This window comes from Epinephelus fuscoguttatus, linkage group LG22 (genome assembly GCF_011397635.1).
Source record: "Epinephelus fuscoguttatus linkage group LG22, E.fuscoguttatus.final_Chr_v1".
Taxonomy (NCBI): Eukaryota; Metazoa; Chordata; class Actinopteri; order Perciformes; family Serranidae; genus Epinephelus; species Epinephelus fuscoguttatus.
In genome coordinates this window covers 204232-228703 of record NC_064773.1, presented here as the reverse complement: position 1 = coordinate 228703, position 24472 = coordinate 204232, and the positions used below count along the sequence as shown (strand labels likewise).

The 24472-nt window shown below is 45.4% G+C and overlaps 3 protein-coding genes across 4 annotated transcripts in view; 2 read left to right on the top strand and 1 right to left on the bottom strand.

Moving 5' to 3' along the window:
• Window positions 1-6267, top strand: part of LOC125883078 (protein-methionine sulfoxide oxidase mical3b-like) — an 87928-nt gene extending 81661 nt beyond the window's left edge. Inside the window, exon 35 of the mRNA XM_049567204.1 lies at window positions 5375-6267. The gene's annotated coding sequence lies outside the window, so the exon portion shown is untranslated. The remainder of the gene's footprint in view (window positions 1-5374) is intronic.
• On the top strand, window positions 355-5214 carry gcc1 (GRIP and coiled-coil domain containing 1). Its single transcript, XM_049567206.1, has 4 exons — window positions 355-542; window positions 1935-2438; window positions 2603-3262; window positions 3705-5214. Exons 2-4 carry the CDS (start codon window positions 2061-2063, stop codon window positions 4965-4967), a joined length of 2301 nt encoding a protein of 766 aa, XP_049423163.1. The 5' UTR covers window positions 355-542; window positions 1935-2060; the 3' UTR covers window positions 4968-5214.
• Window positions 6268-6353: 86 nt separating the features above from the next.
• Window positions 6354-22520, bottom strand: dennd6b (DENN/MADD domain containing 6B). Of its 2 annotated transcripts, XM_049567207.1 has the most exons (20): window positions 22306-22520; window positions 20963-21001; window positions 20824-20866; window positions 20631-20740; window positions 18348-18428; window positions 16431-16536; window positions 16238-16317; window positions 15673-15735; window positions 15541-15596; window positions 15242-15364; window positions 14861-14956; window positions 12845-12939; window positions 12659-12724; window positions 12464-12528; window positions 12286-12375; window positions 11887-11940; window positions 11678-11787; window positions 11435-11537; window positions 11151-11225; window positions 6354-6977 (listed from the first exon to the last, which is right to left on the bottom strand). In XM_049567207.1, exons 1-20 carry the CDS (start codon window positions 22432-22434, stop codon window positions 6855-6857), a joined length of 1707 nt encoding a protein of 568 aa, XP_049423164.1. In that variant the 5' UTR covers window positions 22435-22520; the 3' UTR covers window positions 6354-6854. The 2 variants fall into 2 exon arrangements, with proteins under 2 accessions (XP_049423164.1, XP_049423165.1); XM_049567208.1 differs by lacking the exon at window positions 18348-18428.
• Between the last annotated feature and the right edge of the window lie 1952 nt (window positions 22521-24472).

The window sequence follows — 24472 nt, the reverse complement described above, 5'->3', positions numbered from 1 at the left end:
ATATATATATATATATATATATATATATATATATATATATATGTATATGCTATTAAAAACACTTTAAAATGAGCTTTACAATAAATTAATTCATGGTAAAATGTAATAAACAATATTCAACATTAACTCCTGTAAACCCCTCACACTGTTTTTAGTTTACTCTTATGGATTTATTATAATTTTTCTATCGTTTCAGATATGTTTTATTTTCTTTCGCTGTGTTTAATAATCTGACAGTAAAGTTTAAAGCAGAGAAAACACCCTCAGCCAGACATTGACTGAATACAACAAACCTCTTTGTCTTTTTCCTAGCGGCAGTGAACGCAGCCTCAGGTTCCCGCATCTCCCCCTCCTCCTTCTGCTCCAGTTCCGGTTCAGTCCAACATGGCGGCTGTGAGCTGACAGCAGAGACTCAGAGTTTATTTAAACACATTTACAGTTACCTGGCGAACTAAAAAGGCTCCGGGACGGTTCAGCTGTTTTATTTTAACTCGTTATAAACCGACAGTTTGTGTCGGACTGCACAGGAAGCTGATTACCGGGTAAGAACCGGAGGAAACCGGACATCTCTGTCGGTCTGTGGTGATACATATTAAAGTCAGACTGAGGTGTAAACTTTATTTTTCAGTGCCACAGTTTCACAGAGACACGTCAGTTCATGTAAATATACATGAAGATAATTATCCTATGGGTGTAGTTCATATTTTAATGCTTATGTTTTTGTATATTTACAGTAGATTCTTACATTATATATTCTGTACACATCCTTTACTTACAGAGTATACTAAGGCTAAATACAGTATTTTATTGACATATATTTTCCTCTCAGTGTGATGAGTGTGTTTTACTGCTCCATTCTTTAATAATCTGCTGCTGTAACAAAATAAGTTACCTTATCTAACTGTCTATCTATTTATCTATGTTTTTAACTAAACATCAGATTTAATTAGCAGTTTATACTAGTTCAGCTGAAACTATTAATCAATCAATTTACTAACTAATCAGTTAGTCAATAATCAGAAGACTGGCAGGAAAAGTTCCTGAGATATGACATTAAAACACAGTGTCACAGTCAAGCTGACCTTTGACCTTCATTTTTTATCCTGTTTGTGTCACATTTGTGTCAAGTTTTGTCAGAACTGACCTTTGACCTTCTAACACCAAACTCTAATGAGTTTATTCTTCACTCTTTGGGGATGTTTGTGTCACATTTAAAGAAAGTCCCATAATTCCATCTTGAGATGTCACATTCATGGGAATGAGGTGGACACAAGGACACACTGACGTTAACCTTTGACCTTTCATCACCAAAATCTAGTCAGTTCTTTGTTGAGTCCTGAAGGACGTTTGTGCCAATTTGAAATAATTCACTTAAGGTGTTCTTGAGATGTCCTGTTCATGAGAATGAGACGAGTCTAAGTTACATAAGGTACCTATGACCACCAAAGTTCTGATCAGTTCAATGTAGAGTCCAGACGTTTGAGCCAAATTTAAATAATTTACCTTGAAATGTTCTCGAGGTAACAAGTTAACAAGAATGAGAGACATGTAAGGCCACAGTGACCTTTGACCATTAAAATCTGTTCAGCTCATCACTGAGTCCAAGTGGACATTTGTGCCACATTTAAAGAAATTCCCACCATTTCTTCTTGAGATACCGCATATATGAGAATGAGACAGAAACAAGGACACACTGACCTTTGAACACCAAAATCTGATCAGTTCATCGTCTAGTCCTGAAAGACGTTTGTGCCAAATTTAAGGAAACTCTATAAAAGGTATTCTTGAGGTGTCATGTTCATGAAAATGAGACGGACTGAAGGATGACTCTAAAACTTGACACCTGTAGCCACAGCCATCACCAGGGGGGCGGGGCTTGATGAAACACACCTGATGGATGAAGCATTTACGTCTTTCTTCTGTCTGTGTTTCAGAAACCAATGAACCCAGTTGCTAGAGTTTCAGGTTCCACCGTGATCGGTTCCAGATGAACCAGTTCAGATTCTGGTCCTGGTGACGATGGATCCAGTCTGACTCGACGACAGTAGACCACCAGAGTCATGGAGAAGTTTGGGATGAGTTTCGGGGGCGGTCCCAGCAGGAAGGAGCTGCTGGACACCATCGAGTCCCAGAAGAAGCAGCTGGTCCAATACCAGAGCCGCTTCAAGGACGTGGTCCGGGCCTACAAGAGTCTCCTGAAGGAGAAGGAGGCCTTGGAGGCCAGTCTGAAGGTCCTGACTGCGACGCAGGAGATGGACCTGAACCATCAGGGCCGGGACACCACCACCACCACCGTGGACCTCCCAGAGGACGGCTGCTCACTGCACAGTGAGGACAGCGTGGACACGGCAGCGTCTGTAGACACACCCAGTGAGACCACCAGAGGGGACCAGAGTGAGGAGGACCAGGGGGAACTCGGAGGACGGTCCAGCTCAGTGGTACGTTGTTAAAGTCCAATCTTAACGTTAATGATCAGTTGAAGAACCAATTGGATTGCGCGGAGAACGACACAAACACGATGGTTTAGTACGATGTAATAAAAATCGTTGACGTAGTCGGCACTCTGACGATGTGTTTAACATGTGGTATTTTCTTCCCGCAGAAGTCCGACCCGGACGCCGGCAGCTCGGAGACCAGCAGTGTGGGGGCGGAGCAGCATCAACAGGCCACGCCTCCTCCCAGTACGGAGGCAGATCGCCGAGTCTTCCAGCTGAAGAACCAACTGAGCACACTCACAAGTGCCCTAGCCACAGTGACACAGGAGAAGTCACGGATGGAGGCGAGTTTCCAGGCCGACAAGCGTCAGCTGAAGCAGGAGGTGGAGGAGCTCCAGGACCGCCTGGTGGCCATGATGGCGCAGCAGGAGGCAGAGCTTGGTGCCCTGCAGCAGCAGTTGGCCGAGAGCCGTGCTCGCATCATCACGCAGCAGCATGAGCGGGAGCAGGAGCAGGGAGACCACGTCCAGCAGCTCAGAGAGCTGCAGAAGATCCTGCAGCAGGAACGAGACCTGCGACAAGATGCAGAAATCCGCCTGCAGGATGCCAACACCACGCTGCTCATGACATCACAGGCCGTGGACCGGGGGGTGGAGTCTGAGGCTCACCTGAACCAGGTGAAGGAGCAGAGAGATGAACTGAAGAGGAGGCTGCAGGCCGCCGAGGAGGACCAGAAGAAACCAGATCCCAGAGTGGACGAACTGCAGCGAGAACTGACCGAGCTGAAAAACCACTTCCAGCAGCAGATCCACATCGAGACCCGGAAGGTAAGGACCAAGACCAGGTCTCAACTAGGACCTGGTCTACAGTAAGATAAAGTCTAATGTAACTGAAACAGATCCACATAGAGACCAGGAAGGTAAGGACCAAGACCAGGTAAGACCAGGTCTAAATTAACTTAGACAGATCCACATCGAGACCCAGAAGTTAAGGACTAAGACCTGGTGTCAACTATGACCAAGATCAAACTTAGACCAAGTCTAAAGTAACTAAAAAAGATCAACATTGAGACCAGGATTCTCAGATGTAAACAGATGGTTTCTGTCCTCTTGTTGGATGAAGTCCTCGATAGCGGTGACGTACCTGCACTGACATACCTGCGGTCGTCCAACTGATGTCACCGGTTTAAAGGACTCTGGAAGACCTCTCTCGGTGGTCTGCTCAGCTGGTGTTTGCCAGCGTCTGATGACTGTGTGTTTGTGTCCGCAGGTGTGCGAGGCGGAGGAACGAGCTCGTGAGCGTGCTCAGGCTGCAGAGACGAGGGTCGCAGGTCTGGAGCAGCGAGTGTCTGAACTGTCGGAGCTGTTGGGCTCCAGTGAGAAGTCGAGGCACCGAGACCAGCAGACGGCTCAGAGACTCCGAGACCGCATCCTGCAGCTTGACACCGAGAACAAAACGCTCGCCATCGCAGCCTCCACTAGGATGACCTCTGACATCAGCGTAGACGAGTCACAGCTGGATGTCGGCGTGCTGAAGGAGAAGCTGGAGAAGGTGAAGAAGCTGCTGCTGCTGGCGGCTCAGAGGAACCCGGACCAGAACATCCAGAACCTGGCGGAGACTGAGGCGGAGCCGGGTGGAGACAAAACCACAGCGTTTTACCAGCAGGAGCTGCGGCAGCTCAAAGATGAATTTGAGCGCTACAAGCTGCGAGCGCAGGTGGTACTGAAGAACAAAAACGCCAAAGATGGCTGCCAGGCGAAGGAGCTGGAGGAGGTGCGGGACCAGCTGGCCGAGCTGAAGGAGAAGTACATCAACCTGCGGATCCAGAGTGATGAGGCCGAGACAAAACACCGCCGCCAGCTGGAGGAGCGGCAGCAGCAGTTGGCGGCACTGCAGCAGACTCACAGACAGGAAGTAGAGCGAGTGGAGGTGCTGCACCGCGAAGACCTGCTGCGACTGGAGGCTGAGCTACACAAACAGAGGGAGAGGACCATGGCGCTGCTGGACGAGAAGGACCAGGAGCTGGAGAGGCTGCGGGCTGCCGCTCCGATCTGCAACATAGACGCTGACAGGATGGCTGACGACGAGCACGAGTCTGGGCTGGAGAACGAGGGTGACTTCATCAGCCAGGCCCTGCGCCGGGCGACGCCCAATGAGCCCACAATGCTGCTTTATGCCGAGCAGCTGGCCAGGAAAGAGGCGGAGGTGGGTGGCCTGCGGCGGCAGAAGCACCGGCTGGAGGAGGACCTCCACCAGCTGCAGGCCAAGCTCATTGCCAATGGAGAGCGCCATGAGGAGGAGGCGGGCGAGCTGCGAGCACATCTCGACAAACTGATCAGAGACCAGAGCAGAGAGGGCGCCAACATGGAGTACCTGAAGAATGTCATCTACAGGTTCCTGACGCTGCAGGATGCCAGCGGGAAACAGCAGACGCTTGGTGCCATCCTGACCATCCTGCACTTCAGCCCACAGGAGAAACGTGACGTCATGAGGCTGCAGGGACACACCTGGTGGAGCTCCAACAGGAAGTAAAACACCTGAAAGAAACATCATGATGCTTTGGGAGCCTGTAGTTTATGTGAGAGTTTAAATTAACAGAAGAAGAGTGATGTCTGGTTTCAGTCTGAACTGTGTGAACACTACAAACATGAACACATGAATATATGAATGAATAAATGAATATCTGACGGTGTCACTGTGACGAAACATTAAAAAGTAACTTGACTGTATATTTTTGATTCACTTGTTGAAATTAAAATATTTTTTCTTGCTTCACGAACTCAGTTTGTTTCATTTGTTTCCTCCAGGTGCTCTGACATGTTCTCCCTGTGTCAGCGTGGGTTTCCTCCAGGTGCTCTGACATGTTCTCCCTGTGTCAGCGTGAGTTTCCTCCAGGTGCTCTGACATGTTCTCCCTGTGTCAGTGTGAGTTTCCTCCAGGTGCTCTGACATGTTCTCCCCGTGTCAGCGTGGGTTTCCTCCAGGTGCTCTGACATGTTCTCCCTGTGTCAGCGTGAGTTTCCTCCGGGTGCTCCCACATGTTCTCCCTGTGTCAGTGTGAGTTTCCTCCAGGTGCTCTGACATGTTCTCCCTGTGTCAGCGTGGGTTTCCTCCAGGTGCTCTGACATGTTCTCCCTGTGTCAGCGTGAGTTTCCTCCAGGTGCTCTGACATGTTCTCCCTGTGTCAGCGTGGGTTTCCTCCAGGTGCTCTGACATGTTCTCCCTGTGTCAGCGTGAGTTTCCTCCAGGTGCTCTGACATGTTCTCCCTGTGTCAGCGTGAGTTTCCTCCAGGTGCTCTGACATGTTCTCCCTGTGTCAGCGTGGGTTTCCTCCAGGTGCTCTGACATGTTCTCCCTGTGTCAGCGTGAGTTTCCTCCAGGTGCTCTGACATGTTCTCCCTGTGTCAGCGTGGGTTTCCTCCAGGTGCTCCCACATGTTCTTCCTGTGTCAGCGTGGGTTTCCTCCAGGTGCTCTGACATGTTCTCCCTGTGTCAGCGTGGGTTTCCTCCAGGTGCTCCAACATGTTCTCCCTGTGTCAGCGTGGGTTTCCTCCAGGTGCTCCCACATGTTCTCCCTGTGTCAGCGTGGGTTTCCTCCAGGTGCTCCAACATGTTCTCCCCGTGTCAGCGTGGGTTTCCTCCAGGTGTTCTGACATGTTCTCCCCGTGTAGGCGTGTGTGTTGTTCTAATCAGTTCATCCTTAACTCGAAGTGGACGTTTGTGCCAAATTTAAAACAGTTCATTTAGAGTGTTGTGATGATGTGTATACGAGAATCAGATGGACGTATGGGCATATTAAAATTATAACCCCCCTGAGACATACAGACCTTGACATATAATGAGATCATGACTGATGACATCACTCAGATCATTAACTGATCAATAATCACCTGATAAATCTACAACACATCAGACACAGTTTGACCATGATCCAGGTTTTACTTTTTAAATCAACAATAAATATTTATAGACTGACGGAGGAACATAAAGGTGAACAACACATTATTACAGTTAATTATCAGTGCTACATTCAGTTCAGTCTGATAGAAAAATAACATCTGATTATTATGGTCTGTATCAGCTGATTATTATGGTCTGTATGTGGTGTCAGAGTTCAGTTCACACAGATTTAATGTGGAATATTAAACATTTGTGTTTTACTATCTGAGCTAAAATCATCAGACCTGATGGAACTTTGTGTTTTTATGTGAACAACTTTACAAATATTAATAAACAAAAACAAGCAAACAGAAAGATTCATACTGTATATGTTTGATTCATTCAGTAAACTTTTTGAAAATACAAAAACAAAATGAAGGCAACAAACAAGAGTTTAACCTGAACAAGTCAGATATGTTAAATTACTCTGAATACACACTGTGTGTACTGAGTGTGTACTTGGTGTGTCCTCAGTGTGTACTCAGTGTGTACTCAGTACCGTCTGTAGGTCATCGGGCAGCTGGATGATGACATTGTTAATAAAGTCGTCCAGTTTCTGTAAAACTCCATCCCTCAGCTGCAGCTGCTGCCTCCGAGCTTTAATCTGAAAAACAATGTCCGTCACAAACACTTCCTGTATTCAGGGACAAACACTTCCTGTATTCAGGGACAAACACTTTCTGTGTTCAGGGACACACACTTCCTGTGTTCAGGGACACACACTTCCTGTGTTCAGGGACACACACTTCCTGTATTCAGGGACACACACTTCCTGTGTTCAGGGACACACACTTCCTGTGTTCAGGGACACACACTTCCTGTATTCAGGGACACACACTTCCTGTATTCAGGGACAAACACTTCCTGTATTCAGGGACAAACACTTTCTGTGTTCAGGGACACACACTTCCTGTGTTCAGGGACAAACACTTCCTGTGTTCAGGGACACACACTTCCTGTATACAGGGACAAACACTTTCTGTGTTCAGGGACACACACTTCCTGTATACAGGGACACACACTTCCTGTATACAGGGACAAACACTTCCTGTGTTCAGGGACAAACACTTCCTGTGTTCAGGGACACACACTTCCTGTATTCAGGGACAAACACTTCCTGTATACAGGGACAAACACTTCCTGTGTTCAGGGACACACACTTCCTGTATACAGGGACAAACACTTCCTGTGTTCAGGGACAAACACTTCCTGTGTTCAGGGACAAACACTTCCTGTGTTCAGGGACAAACACTTCCTGTGTTCAGGGACACACACTTCCTGTATTCAGGGACAAACACTTCCTGTATACAGGGACAAACACTTCCTGTATACAGGGACAAACACTTCCTGTATACAGGGACAAACACTTCCTGTGTTCAGGGACAAACACTTCCTGTATACAGGGACAAACACTTCCTGTGTTCAGGGACACACACTTCCTGTATACAGGGACAAACACTTCCTGTATACAGGGACAAACACTTCCTGTATTCAGGGACACACACTTCCTGTGTACAGGGACAAACACTTCCTGTGTTCAGGGACACACACTTCCTGTATTCAGGGACACACACTTCCTGTGTTCAGGGACAAACACTTCCTGTGTTCAGGGACAAACACTTCCTGTGTTCAGGGACAAACACTTCCTGTATACAGGGACAAACACTTCCTGTGTTCAGGGACAAACACTTTCTGTGTTCAGGGACAAACACTTCCTGTATTCAGAAACAAACACTTCCTGTATTCAGGGACAAACACTTCCTGTATACAGGGACAAACACTTCCTGTGTTCAGGGACACACACTTCCTGTATACAGGGACAAACACTTCCTGTATTCAGGGACACACACTTCCTGTATTCAGGGACAAACACTTCCTGTGTTCAGGGACACACACTTCCTGTATTCAGGGACACACACTTCCTGTATTCAGGGACACACACTTCCTGTATTCAGGGACAAACACTTCCTGTGTTCAGGGACAAACACTTCCTGTGTTCAGGGACAAACACTTCCTGTATACAGGGACAAACACTTCCTGTGTTCAGGGACACACACTTCCTGTATACAGGGACAAACACTTCCTGTGTTCAGGGACAAACACTTCCTGTGTTCAGGGACAAACACTTCCTGTGTTCAGGGACAAACACTTTCTGTGTTCAGGGACAAACACTTCCTGTATTCAGAAACAAACACTTCCTGTATTCAGGGACAAACACTTCCTGTGTTCAGGGACAAACACTTCCTGTGTTCAGGGACAAACACTTTCTGTGTTCAGGGACAAACACTTCCTGTGTTCAGGGACAAACACTTCCTGTGTTCAGGGACAAACACTTCCTGTGTTCAGGGACAAACACTTCCTGTGTTCAGGGACAAACACTTCCTGTATTCAGGGACAAACACTTTCTGTGTTCAGGGACACACACTTCCTGTGTTCAGGGACAAACACTTCCTGTGTTCAGGGACAAACACTTCCTGTATACAGGGACAAACACTTTCTGTGTTCAGGGACACACACTTCCTGTGTTCAGGGACAAACACTTTCTGTGTTCAGGGACACACACTTCCTGTATACAGGGACAAACACTTTCTGTGTTCAGGGACACACACTTCCTGTATACAGGGACACACACTTCCTGTATACAGGGACAAACACTTCCTGTGTTCAGGGACAAACACTTCCTGTGTTCAGGGACAAACACTTCCTGTATACAGGGACAAACACTTCCTGTGTTCAGGGACACACACTTCCTGTATACAGGGACAAACACTTCCTGTATACAGGGACAAACACTTCCTGTATTCAGGGACACACACTTCCTGTATACAGGGACAAACACTTCCTGTGTTCAGGGACACACACTTCCTGTATTCAGGGACACACACTTCCTGTATTCAGGGACACACACTTCCTGTATTCAGGAACAAACACTTCCTGTGTTCAGGGACAAACACTTCCTGTGTTCAGGGACAAACACTTCCTGTATACAGGGACAAACACTTCCTGTGTTCAGGGACACACACTTCCTGTATACAGGGACAAACACTTCCTGTGTTCAGGGACAAACACTTCCTGTGTTCAGGGACAAACACTTTCTGTGTTCAGGGACAAACACTTCCTGTATTCAGAAACAAACACTTCCTGTATTCAGGGACAAACACTTCCTGTATACAGGGACAAACACTTCCTGTGTTCAGGGACACACACTTCCTGTATACAGGGACAAACACTTCCTGTATTCAGGGACACACACTTCCTGTATACAGGGACAAACACTTCCTGTGTTCAGGGACACACACTTCCTGTATTCAGGGACACACACTTCCTGTATTCAGGGACACACACTTCCTGTGTTCAGGGACAAACACTTCCTGTGTTCAGGGACAAACACTTCCTGTATACAGGGACAAACACTTCCTGTGTTCAGGGACACACACTTCCTGTATACAGGGACAAACACTTCCTGTGTTCAGGGACAAACACTTCCTGTGTTCAGGGACAAACACTTTCTGTGTTCAGGGACAAACACTTCCTGTGTTCAGAAACAAACACTTCCTGTATTCAGGGACAAACACTTCCTGTGTTCAGGGACAAACACTTCCTGTGTTCAGGGACAAACACTTCCTGTATACAGGGACAAACACTTTCTGTGTTCAGGGACAAACACTTCCTGTGTTCAGGGACAAACACTTCCTGTATTCAGGGACAAACACTTTCTGTGTTCAGGGACACACACTTCCTGTATTCAGGGACACACACTTCCTGTATTCAGGGACAAATACTTCCTGTGTTCAGGGACAAACACTTCCTGTATTCAGAAACAAACACTTCCTGTGTTTAGAAGCAAACACTTCCTGTGTTCAGGGACAAAAACGTCCTGTATTCAGGGACAAACACTTCCTGTGTTCAGGGACAAACACTTCCTGTATTCAGGGACAAACACTTTCTGTGTTCAGGGACAAACACTTCCTGTGTTCAGGGACAAACACTTTCTGTGTTCAGGGACAAACACTTCCTGTATACAGGGACAAACACTTTCTGTGTTCAGGGACAAACACTTTTCTGTGTTCAGGGACAAACACTTCCTGTGTTCAGGGACAAACACTTCCTGTATACAGGGACAAACACTTTCTGTGTTCAGGGACAAACACTTTTCTGTGTTCAGGGACAAACACTTCCTGTATTCACGGACAAACACTTTCTGTATTCAGGGACAAACACTCCCTGTATTCAGGGACACACACTTCCTGTATACAGGGACAAACACTTTCTGTGTTCAGGGACAAACACTTTCTGTGTTCAGGGACAAACACTTCCTGTATTCAGGGACAAACACTTCCTGTATTCAGGGACAAACACTCCCTGTATTCAGGGACACACACTTCCTGTATACAGGGACAAACACTTTCTGTGTTCAGGGACACACACTTCCTGTATTCAGGGACAAACACTTCCTGTGTTCAGGGACAAACACTTCCTGTGTTCAGGGACAAACACTTCCTGTATTCAGGGACAAACACTTTCTGTGTTCAGGGACAAACACTTCCTGTGTTCAGGGACAAACACTTCCTGTATTCAGGGACAAACACTTCCTGTGTTCAGGGACAAACACTTCCTGTATTCAGGGACAAACACTTTCTGTGTTCAGGGACAAACACTTCCTGTATTCAGGGACACACACTTCCTGTATTCAGGGACAAACACTTTCTGTGTTCAGGGACAAACACTTCCTGTGTTCAGGGACAAACACTTTCTGTATTCAGAAACAAACACTCACCAGTTTCTCTCTGAGCTTCAGAATCAAGTCAACGATCTCAACCTCTGACTTGTCTTTAGTCCAACTCATCAAGTCCTGAGAGACAGACAGCAGGGTCACATGATCCAGGTGTTTACAGTCTGAACCAGGTGTTTACATGTTTACATGATAAACAAATGGAAAAAATGTACCGCATGTCCTTTTTTTCATGATTTTTATATATATGTATCCAGCACCCACTCCAAATGGACCTCAGGATGTGCATGTTTTTTGACTATTTTTGTTTACATGATAAACAAACTCACAGCGTCACAGATGACCTCCAGGTGAAGACTCTCCAGTTTCTGCGTCATCTCTTTGTGTCGATGGCGGTACCATCCGTCAAAGTTCGGAGACCTGAAGAACTTCCTGACCAGAGGACAAATAAAAAAGAAGAACAAAGTTCAGACCATCACCTCATTCTGAAACAGTTCCTGAAGCTCAGTTTGAAACAAAGTAAAGACACAGGACAACTTCCTCATTCGTACACAGACACCTGAGGGACTCACCTGTACAGTCCCATCCAATCACCCTTGAGCATGGAGGTGAGCTGGGGCCCCGTGTGGTCCACAGTCGACATGAACTCATCCTGACTGAAGGGTCGAATCTGAGGCGGAGTCTGAACACACAAACACACCAATCAGAGTTCACCTCTGAGCTGATGACATCACTGTGAGGTCATCACTGTGATGTCATCACTGAGCCACTTCCTGTTTACCTTCCACGGTGTCACCGATCTCTGCAGAGGCATCAGGCTCGCCATGTACCGCTCCTGACAGACAAGACCCAGGGTTTAAACTCAGAACAGAAGGGTTCAGAGTTTTTATATAGGACAAAACATTTATAAATGTTTATAAAACTTTTAACGTCATCTGAACTGTTGAGTTTAATTTTCAAAATCTTTTCAAACTGTTTCCTGTTTCTGCTCTTTGATTCTCTAAGTTCTAGGTTGACAAAATCGACTTCCTGTCCCCTTCACGTACAGGTGAGTTTAACGTTAAAGCCTTATGTCATAACTGTTTGTTTGTTTTCAGGTTCAGATGTGACACACCTGGTGTGTTTATCAAACACCTGACACGGTCAGTGTGTCGGAGTGATCTGATTGGCTGTTGCTCACCAGCGGGATGATGAAGCTCTGAGTCAGCTCTAACAGGTGTCGCCTCAAGATGGCGCTCTGAACCTCTGACGGTCGTCTTCTCTGAATCCCCTGAAGACACAGGTTATAACGATCCATCAATTAATAAACAGATCAATGAATCAATATACAGATCAATAAAAAATAGTGATGACATCACCTTCAGCAGCCTTTTAATCAGAATCTTGTCTTTGTGTAGAAACGTCTTGAACGCTGTGTAGATCCCTGCAGACAGGAAGTACACGTTTATACTGAAAATATTCACAGCAGTGTGACAATAATAATAATGATAATAATAATAATAACACATTAACACGACTGTAACAGTATTAATAAATAAAAGACTGGGTGTGACCTGGTTTTGTGTCGAGTGTCTTCAGCTTAGAAAGTTTCTTCACCTTCACCTGTTTGGGTAAATCACCTGAGAGCAATCAGACGCAGTCAGATTATTACACATTGATTATTTTAAAGTATTTTGATCGTTTGGATTAAATTTGGATTCACATGAAGAAGAACAGAAGAACAAGAAGTAGTCGCTCACCTGTCATCTTGATTTCTCCCAGTCGGACGACGTGAGGCCAGTTCTGAAAAGTCTTGATGAAGAACGGGTTTGTGACTCCAAGAACCACGTTAGGCCTGTACAGGTGACACAGACAGGCGAGGTCAGACAGGTGACACAGACAGGTGAGGTCAGACAGACCGACCTGCCAGACAGGTAAGCATCTGCTGACCAGACCTGGACCCTGGGGTGTCAGCCCGGCACAGCCAGAACAAACTATATGTAGCCACTGCCCTGTGGAGAAACATTCACTGGCAGAGCTGCTGCTCCAGCACCAGACTCTCAGTTTGATGGTGTACAGACGGAGACTGTTAAATACATATTTTAGATCATTGTTGTAAAAATAACATTAGCCTTGTGTTCACAGTTACTTTTTTAAAGAATAAATAGAAAACTTTTTTACTACCTAGCACACTAGCGCATTATTCAATTCAATTCGATTCAATTTTATTTATAAAGCCCAATATCACAAATCACAATTTGCCTCACAGGGCTTTACAGCCTATGACATCCCTCTGTCCTTATGACCCTCACAGCTGATCAGGAAAAACTCCCCAAAAAAACCCTTTAACGGGGAAAAAACGGTAGAAACCTCAGGAAGAGCAACTGAGGAGGGATCCCTCTTCCAGGACGGACAGACGTGCAATAGATGTCGTACAGAACAGATCAACATGATAAATTAACAGTAATCTGTGTGACACAATGAGACAGAGAGAGAGAGAGAGAGAGATGCAGGACAGACGGTAATGACAGTAGCTTACAACAACATTCACTAACACTGTCTCCTGATCAGCTCCTTAATCCTGGATCAATACACAATATAGAAACATTTTAGGAGAGGAGAAGAAACGTGTTCTGTGTTGAGGTCATCAAAAAGATGATGGATCATAAATGTTTGTTTCTGGCTGCAGCGTTAGCTCACTGACTCACTTACACTTTAACATGTTGGTTAAGAACGTTCCCATCTGTCTGTGTTTTATCAACATGTTAAAGTGAAAGAAGACAACTCCGCTAACTTAGCTAACTGTGCTAGCTAACACTGGCAGCCAGAAATAAATAGCTATGATTCATTGTTTGTTAACTGTGTTGTAATTTAAACAAAGAACATGTTATCTCGCGGTGGTCCTTCTTAAATGATCAGTGGTTGAAGTTACTATATTCTGGTATGATCGGGCAGTTGATGCACCGACGCTAGCTAGCGTTAGCATAGTTTGCTAGTTGAAATGTTGACTCCTCCCACTGCTGTGAGGTGATTGGCTGGATAAAGAAATGATTGACAGGTACCCTACCCTCTCCAGCTCAGGCATGCACACGTCTGAAACGGTATCTCTCCGACTCTGCACCCATCCCTGTGGGCTGGCTACTCACAGGGATGCGTACTGGGTCAGGTGAGTTGTGTGCCAGGCAGCAAGCACAGGTGGAACAGACGGATGGACAGGTAGAGACAGGTGTGAGCAGGTAGAGACAGGTGTGAACAGGTAGAGACAAGTGTGAACAGGTAGAGACAGACAGACAGGTGTGAACCGGTAGAGACAGACAGACAGGTGTGAACAAGTAGAGACGGGTGTGAACAGGTAGAGACAGATGTGAACAGGTACAGACAGATGGACAGGTGGAGACAGGTGTGAAGAGGTAGAGACAGGTTTGAACAGGTAGAGACATGTGGTAAGGTACAGACAGGTGTGAACAGGTAGAGACAGATGGACAGGTAGAGACAGGTGTGAACAGGTAGAGACAGGTGTGAACAGGTAGAGACAAGTGTGAATAGGTAGAGACAGGTGTGAACAGGTACATACAGATGGACAGGTGGAGACAGGTGTGAACACGTACAAACAGGTGTGAATAGGTAGAGACAGGTTTGAACAGGTAGAGACATGTGGTAAGGTACAGACAGGTGTGAACAGGTAGAGACAGATGAACAGGTAGAGACAGGTGTGAACAGGTAGAGACAGACAGACAGGTGTGAAAAGTTAGAGACAGGTGTGGTCAGGTACTCACGGGGCCTGGGTCCTGGTGGTGTACTCTCTGAACTCACTGTCGTGGATGGTGAAATACGGACGAAAGTCGCAGCAGAACTTCAGAGGACTGATGGAGCTGAGGGAGGACACATGGTTACCATGGCAACGACACTAACACTCTCGCTCTCTGATTGGCTGTCAGGGGTTCTCTGACCTCACAGTTTACAAACATCATGATGTGGATCAGTAAGAGTCATGTGACCTGGATTACTGATCAAAGCTCAGCTGTTTGTGTTAAACTGATAATCAATAAATCAATAAATTGATCACGTCCTCAGTGTCTGATAAACACGTCCACAGTAAACATGTCCATTTATAAAGACAGGGAGTGCGAGGTGCTCAGAAGCGTCTGATCAGTCACCTGATGAGAGCCAGCACGGTTTCCGAGGAGACGGTGGGAGACGGCGCCATGACGACCACCGGTTCCCCGAGCAACATGAGCTCCCAGAGCATCTGCAGGTGGATCAGTACCGACTGGAAACACCTGAGAGGTCAAAGGTCACACCGACAGAAAGGTTCAGCTGGAAGTGACTGATCGATGATCAAGGATTACTGATCCTGATCATTAATCATTGAGTTTGGATCTGAGTTTGTGTTTATACACAGATAATAATATTCAATAATCAATAAACAGTATTGATAACAGAAGAGCAGACAGACTTAAAGAGGTCGAGCTCGTGGATGGTAGGCAGCAGGGTCGGAGCCGGCAGCAGGTTCTGAGGACACAAAATTAAACTTTATTGTTCGGTAACAGTGAGCGTTGTTAATAAAGAGTCACTTCCTGTTCCTCACCTCTTTGGCTGTCTGTCTGACGGGACTTCCTCCTGGTTTGTCTGTTTTTGAAGGAATCCGCACCTGAAACAAACAAACAAACAGTACAAACAAACAAACAAACAATAAACTAAACAACTTAACACCTAACCAGTAAAATCCAAACAAACACGTTCATTAAAAAATAAACAAATTCACAGGTAGATGTTTTTTTCACAGTGTGAACTTTAAATAAAAACACATCATCAGTCAAACATACCTGTCGTAACAAGACTCACCTCTCCGATAGGTGGGAACACTAATGACCAGGTAAATGTAAACAAACAGCTGTGTCGTCACTCTGAAGGTCGGACACATTCATCAACACTACCGTACCCATGATCCTCAGCTGGTGATGACAGGGATCTTTTCTACAGAGGATTCATCTCACCTGTGAGACCATGCCCCTAAACTCACCTGTAAGATCTGTTTTAACATCACGCCTCTCACCCCACCTTTAAGACCACACCTCCAAAATCTTGGATAAGACCACACCCCCTGATCACCTTTACAACCATGCCCCCTCTAAGACCCCGCCCCTGCTCACTTGAAGGACCACGCCCATCACAGGCAGGTTGAGGGTCTGTCCAGGTACAGGTGAAGGCCACTGGTCGATCTCATTACACACTATAAGAACAAGAGAAAGACGAGATGTCAGGTGTCATTTCAGCAGAGTGATGTCATCATTTTACCTCTACTGTGATTCATACATGGTTATAATGTAAGCATGACATCATCACCTGCTTCCAAACAGGGCTCCAACTTCTCAAAAAACTCAGGTGCGACGATCTGCAGCAGCGTGTGGAACAGGTGAGTGTATGGTAACCTGGATACCAACACCAGCGACTGAAACACAGTGTCACATGACATCACAGGTGTCAGTCAAATGTCACATCAGACATACTGGATAAAGGAGATACCCCACCGTAGGCTTATCCAATGTTAAGAAAACAGTTACTCTTCCTGTCTCCTAAGTGGGCGTGGTTAGCTCTCCCTCCAATCAGAGCCTGTCCCCCCCCTTTCCTATTATTGCAGCCTATTGCTGCACAAAGCTTGGGCATTTTTTATTTATTACTAGCAGTAAATAACTGTTTGTAAGCTAACTGTGATTTTACCGCCTGTTTAACAAGATCTCACGAGAACTTGTTTTCTGAGACGGACAGGGCTCAAACAAAGTTAACTTTCTCTTGATCTGTGCGGATGAAAAATGCAGCTTTAGTGTCAGAATGTTGGTGAGATGTGTGGCTTGTGGAAAACGAACCCAATATTTACTTTAGTGACTACAGGGCGAAAGAATTGACCATAAATTGTGATCACGTTCATTTTCCTCATTGACGACAATACATTCAGAGCTGCCGCAAGTCTCCTACGGGGGCGTGGCGCTGACGTCACTGAATCAGGAAGTGAGCTGAGTGGGATATCTCTTTATCCAATATCTCTGGTCACATTACATCACAGTTGTCAGTCAAATGTCATATGACATCACAGGTGTCAGTCACATGACATCACAGGTGTCAGTGTGTCTCAGGTGTGTCTCAGGTGTGAACAGGTGTGAACAAGTGTGTCTCAGGTGTGAACAGGTGCGTCTCAGGTGTGCACAGGTGTGTCTCAGGTGTGAACAGTAGGGATGTCCTGATCCAGCTTTCTCACTTCCGATCCGATACCGATATTACAGCCTTGAGTTTTGGCCGATACCGATCCAAGCGCGTATTATACATATTCACTTATTTTGTTGTCAGTCATGTTAGAAAAGGTCTGATCAAGCAATATTACTCTAACAAGAACAACTACTTAATCGGGTTAGTTTTTGATCCACAACAGTTGGTATGAGAAACTGACCTGTTTATTGTTAACAGGGTTAAATAAACAAACTTTAAACTTGAACATTAACATTAAATAAAAAATATAGCTGGTTTGCTTTGGCTGCTTTGGCCCCTTAATAAATAGAAAATAAATCAACACAAGAAATCTTTAAAATGTCTAACACTGAAATTAAAATAGCAGCAAGACTCCACACACTTGTGCTTTGGCCCCCTAATAAATAAAAAATAGATTAACACCACAAGACATTGTTGACATTTAACAAACAATGCAGCCTTTCCTTTTCAGTTATTTTAGTAGTGTCAGTGCCAGCCTGGTGCTCTGTTTACCAACAGAGGGGACAAAAACACACACACAATATTGTACAACTGTTTAAACAAGCAATAGTCCATCCATGGCTCCAGTTTCACCAATTGTGCCCAAAACGATGCCATCAGTGCTCTTTACTTAAACAGTAAGAGTGTAAACCAAATAAAAATATCACTCTCAAAAAACCAGAGCAGAAAACAAATAGTCAGTTAACTAATTGACCGCTACTCCTCCTACCCTCCCTGTGTGTGTCTGCCGTCTGCATGCTGGCCTGGTGGACTGATGGTAAGAGCTGGAGCGGATCACTGGAATGGACTGCTTGAATCGCAGAGCGCTGGGCTGGTCGGAAAACCTGGATCGGTGTCCGTGTAAAACTGGATCGGAGTTCTTGGATCAGCATTTTTCCATGCATTCTGATCCGATGCACGTTTTTTGCTAATATCAGCAGCCGATACCGATCCGAATATCGGATCGGGACATCCCTAGTGAACAGGTGTGTCTCAGGTGTGAACGGGTGTGTCTCTGACCTTCTGGAAGTATCCCCTCTTCACAGAAACGTCCTTCACTTGTCTAAAATAGACGAAACCAAAGAAATGGGACGCTTCAGTCTGCGGAGACAAGGAGAGAGAAATACCGATAAAGAGAGACAAGGAGAGACAAAGAGAGACAAGGAGACACAAAGAGAGACAAAGAGTGACAAAGAGAGACAAGGAGAGACGAGAGACAAGGAGAGACAAGGAGAGACGAGAGACAAGGAGAGACAAAGAGAGAGAGACAAAGAGAGACAAGGAGAGACGAGAGACAAGGAGAGACAAGGAGAGACAATGAGAGACAAGGGGAGACAAAGAGAGACAACAAGAGACAACGAGAGACAACGAGAGACAAGGGGAGACAAAGAGAGACAAGGAGAGACAAGGAGAGACAAAGAGACGTTGTGTTGTGTCATGTTGTGTTGTGTCATGTTGTGTTGTGTCACGTTGTGTTGTGTTGTGTCACGTTGTGTTGTGTCATGTTGTGTCATGTTGTGTTGTGTTGTGTCACGTTGTGTTGTGTTGTGTCATGTTGTGTTGTGTCACGTTGTGTTGTGTCATGTTGTGTTGTGTCACGTTGTGTTGTGTTGTGTTGTGTCATGTTGTGTTGTGTCATGTTGTGTTGTGTCACGTTGTGTTGTGTTGTGTCACGTTGTGTTGTGTCACGTTGTGTTGTGTTGTGTCATGTTGTGTTGTGTCATGTTGTGTCATGTTGTGTTGTGTCACGTTGTGCTGTGTTGTGTCACGTTGTGTTGTGTTGTGTCATGTTGTGTCATGTTGTGTTGTGTCACGTTGTGTTGTGTCATGTTGTGTTGTGTCACGTTGTGTCATGTTGTGTTGTGTTGTGTCACGTTGTGTTGTGTCATGTTGTGTTGTGTCACGTTGTGTCATGTTGTGTTGTGTTGTGTCACGTTGTGTTGTGTCATGTTGTGTCACGTTGTGTTGTGTCATGTTGTGTTGTGTCACGTTGTGTTGTGTTGTGTCACGTTGTGTTGTGTCATGTTGTGTTGTGTCACGTTGTGTTGTGTCACGTTGTGTTGAGTCATGTTGTGTTGTGTTATGTTGTGTCACGTTGTGTTGTGTCATGTTGTGTTGTGTCATGTTGTGTTGTGTCACGTCTTGTGTCATGTTGTGTTGTGTCACGTGTTGTGTCACGTTGTGTTGTGTCACGTGTTGTGTCACGTTGTGTTGTGTTGTGTCACGTTGTGTTGTGTCATGTTGTGTTGTGTCACGTGTTGTGTCACGTTGTGTTGAGTCATGTTGTGTTGTGTTATGTTGTGTCACGTTGTGTTGTGTCATGTTGTGTTGTGTCATGTTGTGTTGTGTCACGTCTTGTGTCATGTTGTGTTGTGTCACGTTGTGTTGTGTCACGTGTTGTGTCACGTTGTGTTGTGTTGTGTCACGTTGTGTTGTGTCACGTGTTGTGTCACGTTGTGTTGTGTCATGTTGTGTTGTGTCACGTGTTGTGTCACGTTGTGTTGTGTTGTGTCATGTTGTGTTGTGTCACGTTGTGTTGTGTTGTGTTGTGTCATGTTGTGTTGTGTCACGTTGTGTCATGTTGTGTTGTGTTGTGTTGTGTCATGTTGTGTTGTGTCACGTTGTGTCATGTTGTGTTGTGTTGTGTTGTGTCATGTTGTGTTGTGTCACGTTGTGTCATGTTGTGTTGTGTTGTGTTGTGTCACGTTTGCATGCTGAGTCTGAAACTTTCATTCAACTTTTCACAACAGCTTTCAGTTCCTGTTTTCCTGTCAGAGTCGCCAGAGACGTTTGAGTCAGTGAGGAAAACGTGGCGGCGGGACAGACGAGACAAGATGGAGAGACACAGAGTCGTGTCATAATTAAGACAGCTACTGTCAACAATGATGAAGAGGAGGAGGAGACAGAGAGGGAGGACAGCTCCGCCCCTTCATGAGGCTGTGAGGGAAGTGATGTCATCAGACAGGTACCTCCAGTGGAGAGAAGCAGAGGAGGAAATGTGTCAAACAAATAGAAGAATCAAAATCATCAGATTCGCTGTGAGAAATTTCTGTGTGACGAGTTTTTCAGGTGACGGATTAAAAAACGCGTCTGAAAAGAGCCGTTGTCAGCGAGCCGAGGCGTTCCCATGACGACAGACACTGTAAGATCGGACAGTTTAATGAAGTGAATTCATCAAATATGTTCAGTAACTTTATGTCTGGCGTTAAAAACTGACCAATAACCAGCAGACGTGTCCCCTGTCACGTGTCCCCTGTCATGTGTTCCCTGTCACGTGTTCCCTGTGGTCACACAGTGTCTCACCTGCAGCGTGACGGGAGCGTCTCTGTTGTAAAGGTCTTCTCGGAAGCTCGCCACTCTGCGACCGACCGACTGACGTAACCTGAAGCTGAACTGAGTGTCCCCGAGGCATCCTGGGAAATAAACAACACCTGTGACCTCATGAACACGCCCACTCAGTAACATCATCATCATCATCATCACACAGCTGGTTTACCTGAGTACGAGTCAGGGAAGGACAGGTAACAGATGCTGGTTTTCTGACATAAACAAACAAACAAACAAACAAACCAACCAACATCATCAATAATCAATACGCTGATTATGAACCAGGTGCACATGAAGACAGACATTACCTCCTTCTCTGTGAGCTTCACATCCTGAGGATACACCAGCTGTAAACAACACAAACAAACAAACAAACAAACAAACCAAAGTCCAGTCAGACGATCATTGAACGCAGCGCTGGTTTTATAACAACTCACATTCACAGATGCTGATCAGCTGACACATGATGTAACGTTAAGGATGACCTCAGCAGAGGATCAATACCGATACAATCAGTGTCTGTATGGCAAGCCGTTTTAACATTTAATCACTAAGTCCGACTATCCGGAATTACCATTATAGATATCTACAACGTCATTCTGACTATCTGAAACTCAATTCAAGATATCTAGAAAGGACCATGTAGATATCTTCAATTGATGATAATTAAAGATATCTTGAACTTGAATTATGACTAGTCAAAATTAAATTGTAGATATCTCAAACTGGAATTACAGATATCCACAATTCAGTTGCAGATATCAGAAATAACAATTGTAGATATCCGCAACTACATTGGAGATATCTATGATGACAAACCCCATACACATGAATGGCAAAAATAGTTTGAATCTTACTAGTCAAAACTGAATTACAGATATCTGTAATTAGAGTTTTGACTAGGCAAAATTATGTTGCAGATATCAGTAATGAATATCCAGTCTAGTGATTAAATGTTAAAACGGCTTGCCATAATGTCTGCAGATTAATGAGGAACTAATCAGATCACTGAGGTCTGATCAGTTACTGATAATCATTTAAAACATGCAGCTGACGTCAGAGTCTTCAGGCTGTCAGCATGCAGAGAACACACTCAACCAAAGTCCATTCAAAATTCTGCTAATTTAAGACCTCTTTACATTCTGTCAAGTTTCAAACTTTTACTTCATATCGATTCAAATCCTGATGATGTAATGATAACGTCAGCTCACAGATCAACATGTCTGCACGAGTCATTTACCAAAACTTTGACTTTTAGGTTAATGACCCCCACCACCACCTTTAATTATCACCGTGGTCTGATCAGCGGCGGCAGGGTGTGTTATCTTACATTTCTGACTGACAAGTAAATGTTTGGTTGATCAGATGTATGCCGAACTTCACAGCAGACCCTAACCGATTAATCGACATGTCAGTGATTGTTTACGAACAGCTGCGTTAGCCGGGAAACATAACAACAACAAAAACTTAAGAGTTTTTGACTGGGGTTTGGTCTGAGTGTGACCGACACCGTGGAATAGTGTCGGGCTCCAGTGTGTCCAGGTGAGTGACGCGTTCACGGACTACCTGTCCGGTCTGTTTGAGCCACATTTATAAATGTGCTCCCGGTGATGACCGGAGATGACGATGCTAAGCTAACAGCGGTCCGTACCTCGATGGCCTGTCCGAGCTCCAGGTCGAAGGTAACCACACACACACACTCCAGCCAGGAGGAGAAGCGGGCCCACGGACACCGGCTGTCCCCGCGGTCCGCCTCCGACTGTCGGTCAAACGGGTTCATCACGACCTGCAACGAACATCCTCCGGTCCCCCATCACCGGGAACGGGTCAGCACTGTGGAGCCCCCTGCTGGTGGACCAGCGAAGAAGAACAACTTCTTCTTCTTCTTCTTCTTCTTCTTCTTCTTTGTTTTACGGCGGTTGGCATCCAGCAATAGGTGCATTACCGCCCCCTTCTGCTCTGGAGTATGGACCAGACAATAGCCCCCCCCCCCCAACAACACACACACACACACACACACACACACACACATTTAGTCCTACCCTATATAGCTACACCATTCCTAACCTACCTTATACGCTATAAAAAAGCCCTGTGTCCCTTAAAAACTTCACTACTACCCTGACTCGCGCTCTCTCACTCATTTCCATTACTCCTTTTAAATTAAACTCTTGGACCCCGAACTCCCTCAGACTATTCCTCATCCCCTCTCTCTGTGCCCCATACCTGCCCTAGTGATCCTGATGCTGTTTTGTATGTGAAATAAATGCCTCCCTTTGCCCTCTCTGTTCCACCTCTCTTGCCACATTTGATTGGTTTTCCCCCAAATGACACTCTTAACCTCCGCCTTACTGATACTTACTTCCATTTCTATTCTTCCTTTCCTTAACGCTAACTCATCTGCCCTCTCATTCCCTTTCACCCCTACATGTGCTGGTACCCACATAAATTTAACCAGACCCCCTCTATTCACTATTCTAGTAAGTGACTGCAAAACTCCATATAAAATGTCTTGATGGCTATTAGAATGAAATGATTTCAAGCTTGCTAAAACTGATAAAGAATCTGAGCAAATCAGTACCTTGGTGTATCTAGCCTCTTCCACCCATCTTAACGCCACCAGCACTGCCAGCATCTCCACCGTATAGACCCCTAACATATTTGACGACCTTCTATTTATCCCAATTCCCTTTGCTGGCACAGCCACCCCAAATCCTGTCACTCCTGTCTCAGGTTCTTTAGCTCCATCAGTATACACCATTGTATAATCACTATACATTCCCATTACTTGACATTTAAAAGCACTTACCAAGTCTATTTGACCTTTTTCTTTTCTTTTAAGCTCTAACAAACACAAGTCTATATCAGGCAACACAAGCAACCATGGTGGTATCGCTCGATACACTACTGTGGGGCTTATCCTCACTCCTAAGACTCCCAGTTCATTTGCCACATCATTCCCTACCCGCCCAAAATTTTCCCTCTGACTTTTCCCATTCTCCCAGCACTCCTGCAGGACTTCTTTAGTCGGGTGAGAATCACTGTGTCCCTGGAAATGTGCCCAGTAATTCACCATCAGCTGCTTCCTTCTCAGCCCCAGTGGCATCACTCCCATCTCTACCTGTAGAGCAGGTACTGGCGTTGTTTTAAAAGCCCCACTGCACACTCTCAATGCCTGTGCCTGAACCACATCCAGCTTCTTAAGATGAGACCTGGCAGCTGATCCATAGGCAATACTGCCATATTAAAAACACCGATCTTATCAGAGCCACATATATTCTTTTTAGTGCTGAACAACTAGCTCCCCATTCCCTACCTGTCAGACATCTCAATACATTTATCACTGTTTTACATTTTTCTTCTATTCTGCCAATATGACATGCCCATGTTAACCGTGAGTCAAATACTACGCCCAAAAATTTAAATGTTCTGACTCTTTCTAAGTCATTCCCATACATCCTTAGTTTCATTCCTTCCTCTATTCTTTTCCTGCTGAAAAAAACTGTCTGGGTTTTCTCCACTGAGAACCGACACCCCCAGTCCCAGCCCCACTCTACCACCTCATCAATAGCCCCTTGCACTTTGCCAGTTACATGCGCGATATTCCTTCCTCTTTTCCACAGGGCCCCATCATCCGCAAAGAGTGACCTACCTATATCTTCTGGCACTTTTGAGAACACATCATTTATCATAATAGTGAAGAGTAACGGACTAATCACACTACCTTGAGGAGTCCCGTTCTCAACTGCATATTGACTTGATAAATCTGATCCAGCTCTTTCCTGTATTTTCCTTCCAAACGAAAATCCTTTATCCAA

What these genes read in the sequence shown, in the direction of transcription:
- dennd6b (XM_049567207.1), bottom strand. Translation starts at nt 22,434, where the DNA reads ATGAACCCGTTTGACCGACAGTCGGAGGCGGACCGCGGGGACAGCCGG. An exon ending in GGAGCCCTGTTTGGAAGCAG is followed by an intron (nt 16,318 to 16,430) that starts GTGATGATGTCA and finishes TTGTTCTTATAG; the next exon opens with TGTGTAATGAGATCGACCAG. An exon ending in ACCACCAGGACCCAGGCCCC is followed by an intron (nt 12,940 to 14,860) that starts GTGAGTACCTGA and finishes TCACCTGTACAG; the next exon opens with GCCTAACGTGGTTCTTGGAG.
- gcc1 (XM_049567206.1), top strand. Translation starts at nt 2,061, where the DNA reads ATGGAGAAGTTTGGGATGAGTTTCGGGGGCGGTCCCAGCAGGAAGGAG. An exon ending in GAGGACGGTCCAGCTCAGTG is followed by an intron (nt 2,439 to 2,602) that starts GTACGTTGTTAA and finishes TTCTTCCCGCAG; the next exon opens with AAGTCCGACCCGGACGCCGG. An exon ending in TCCACATCGAGACCCGGAAG is followed by an intron (nt 3,263 to 3,704) that starts GTAAGGACCAAG and finishes TTGTGTCCGCAG; the next exon opens with GTGTGCGAGGCGGAGGAACG.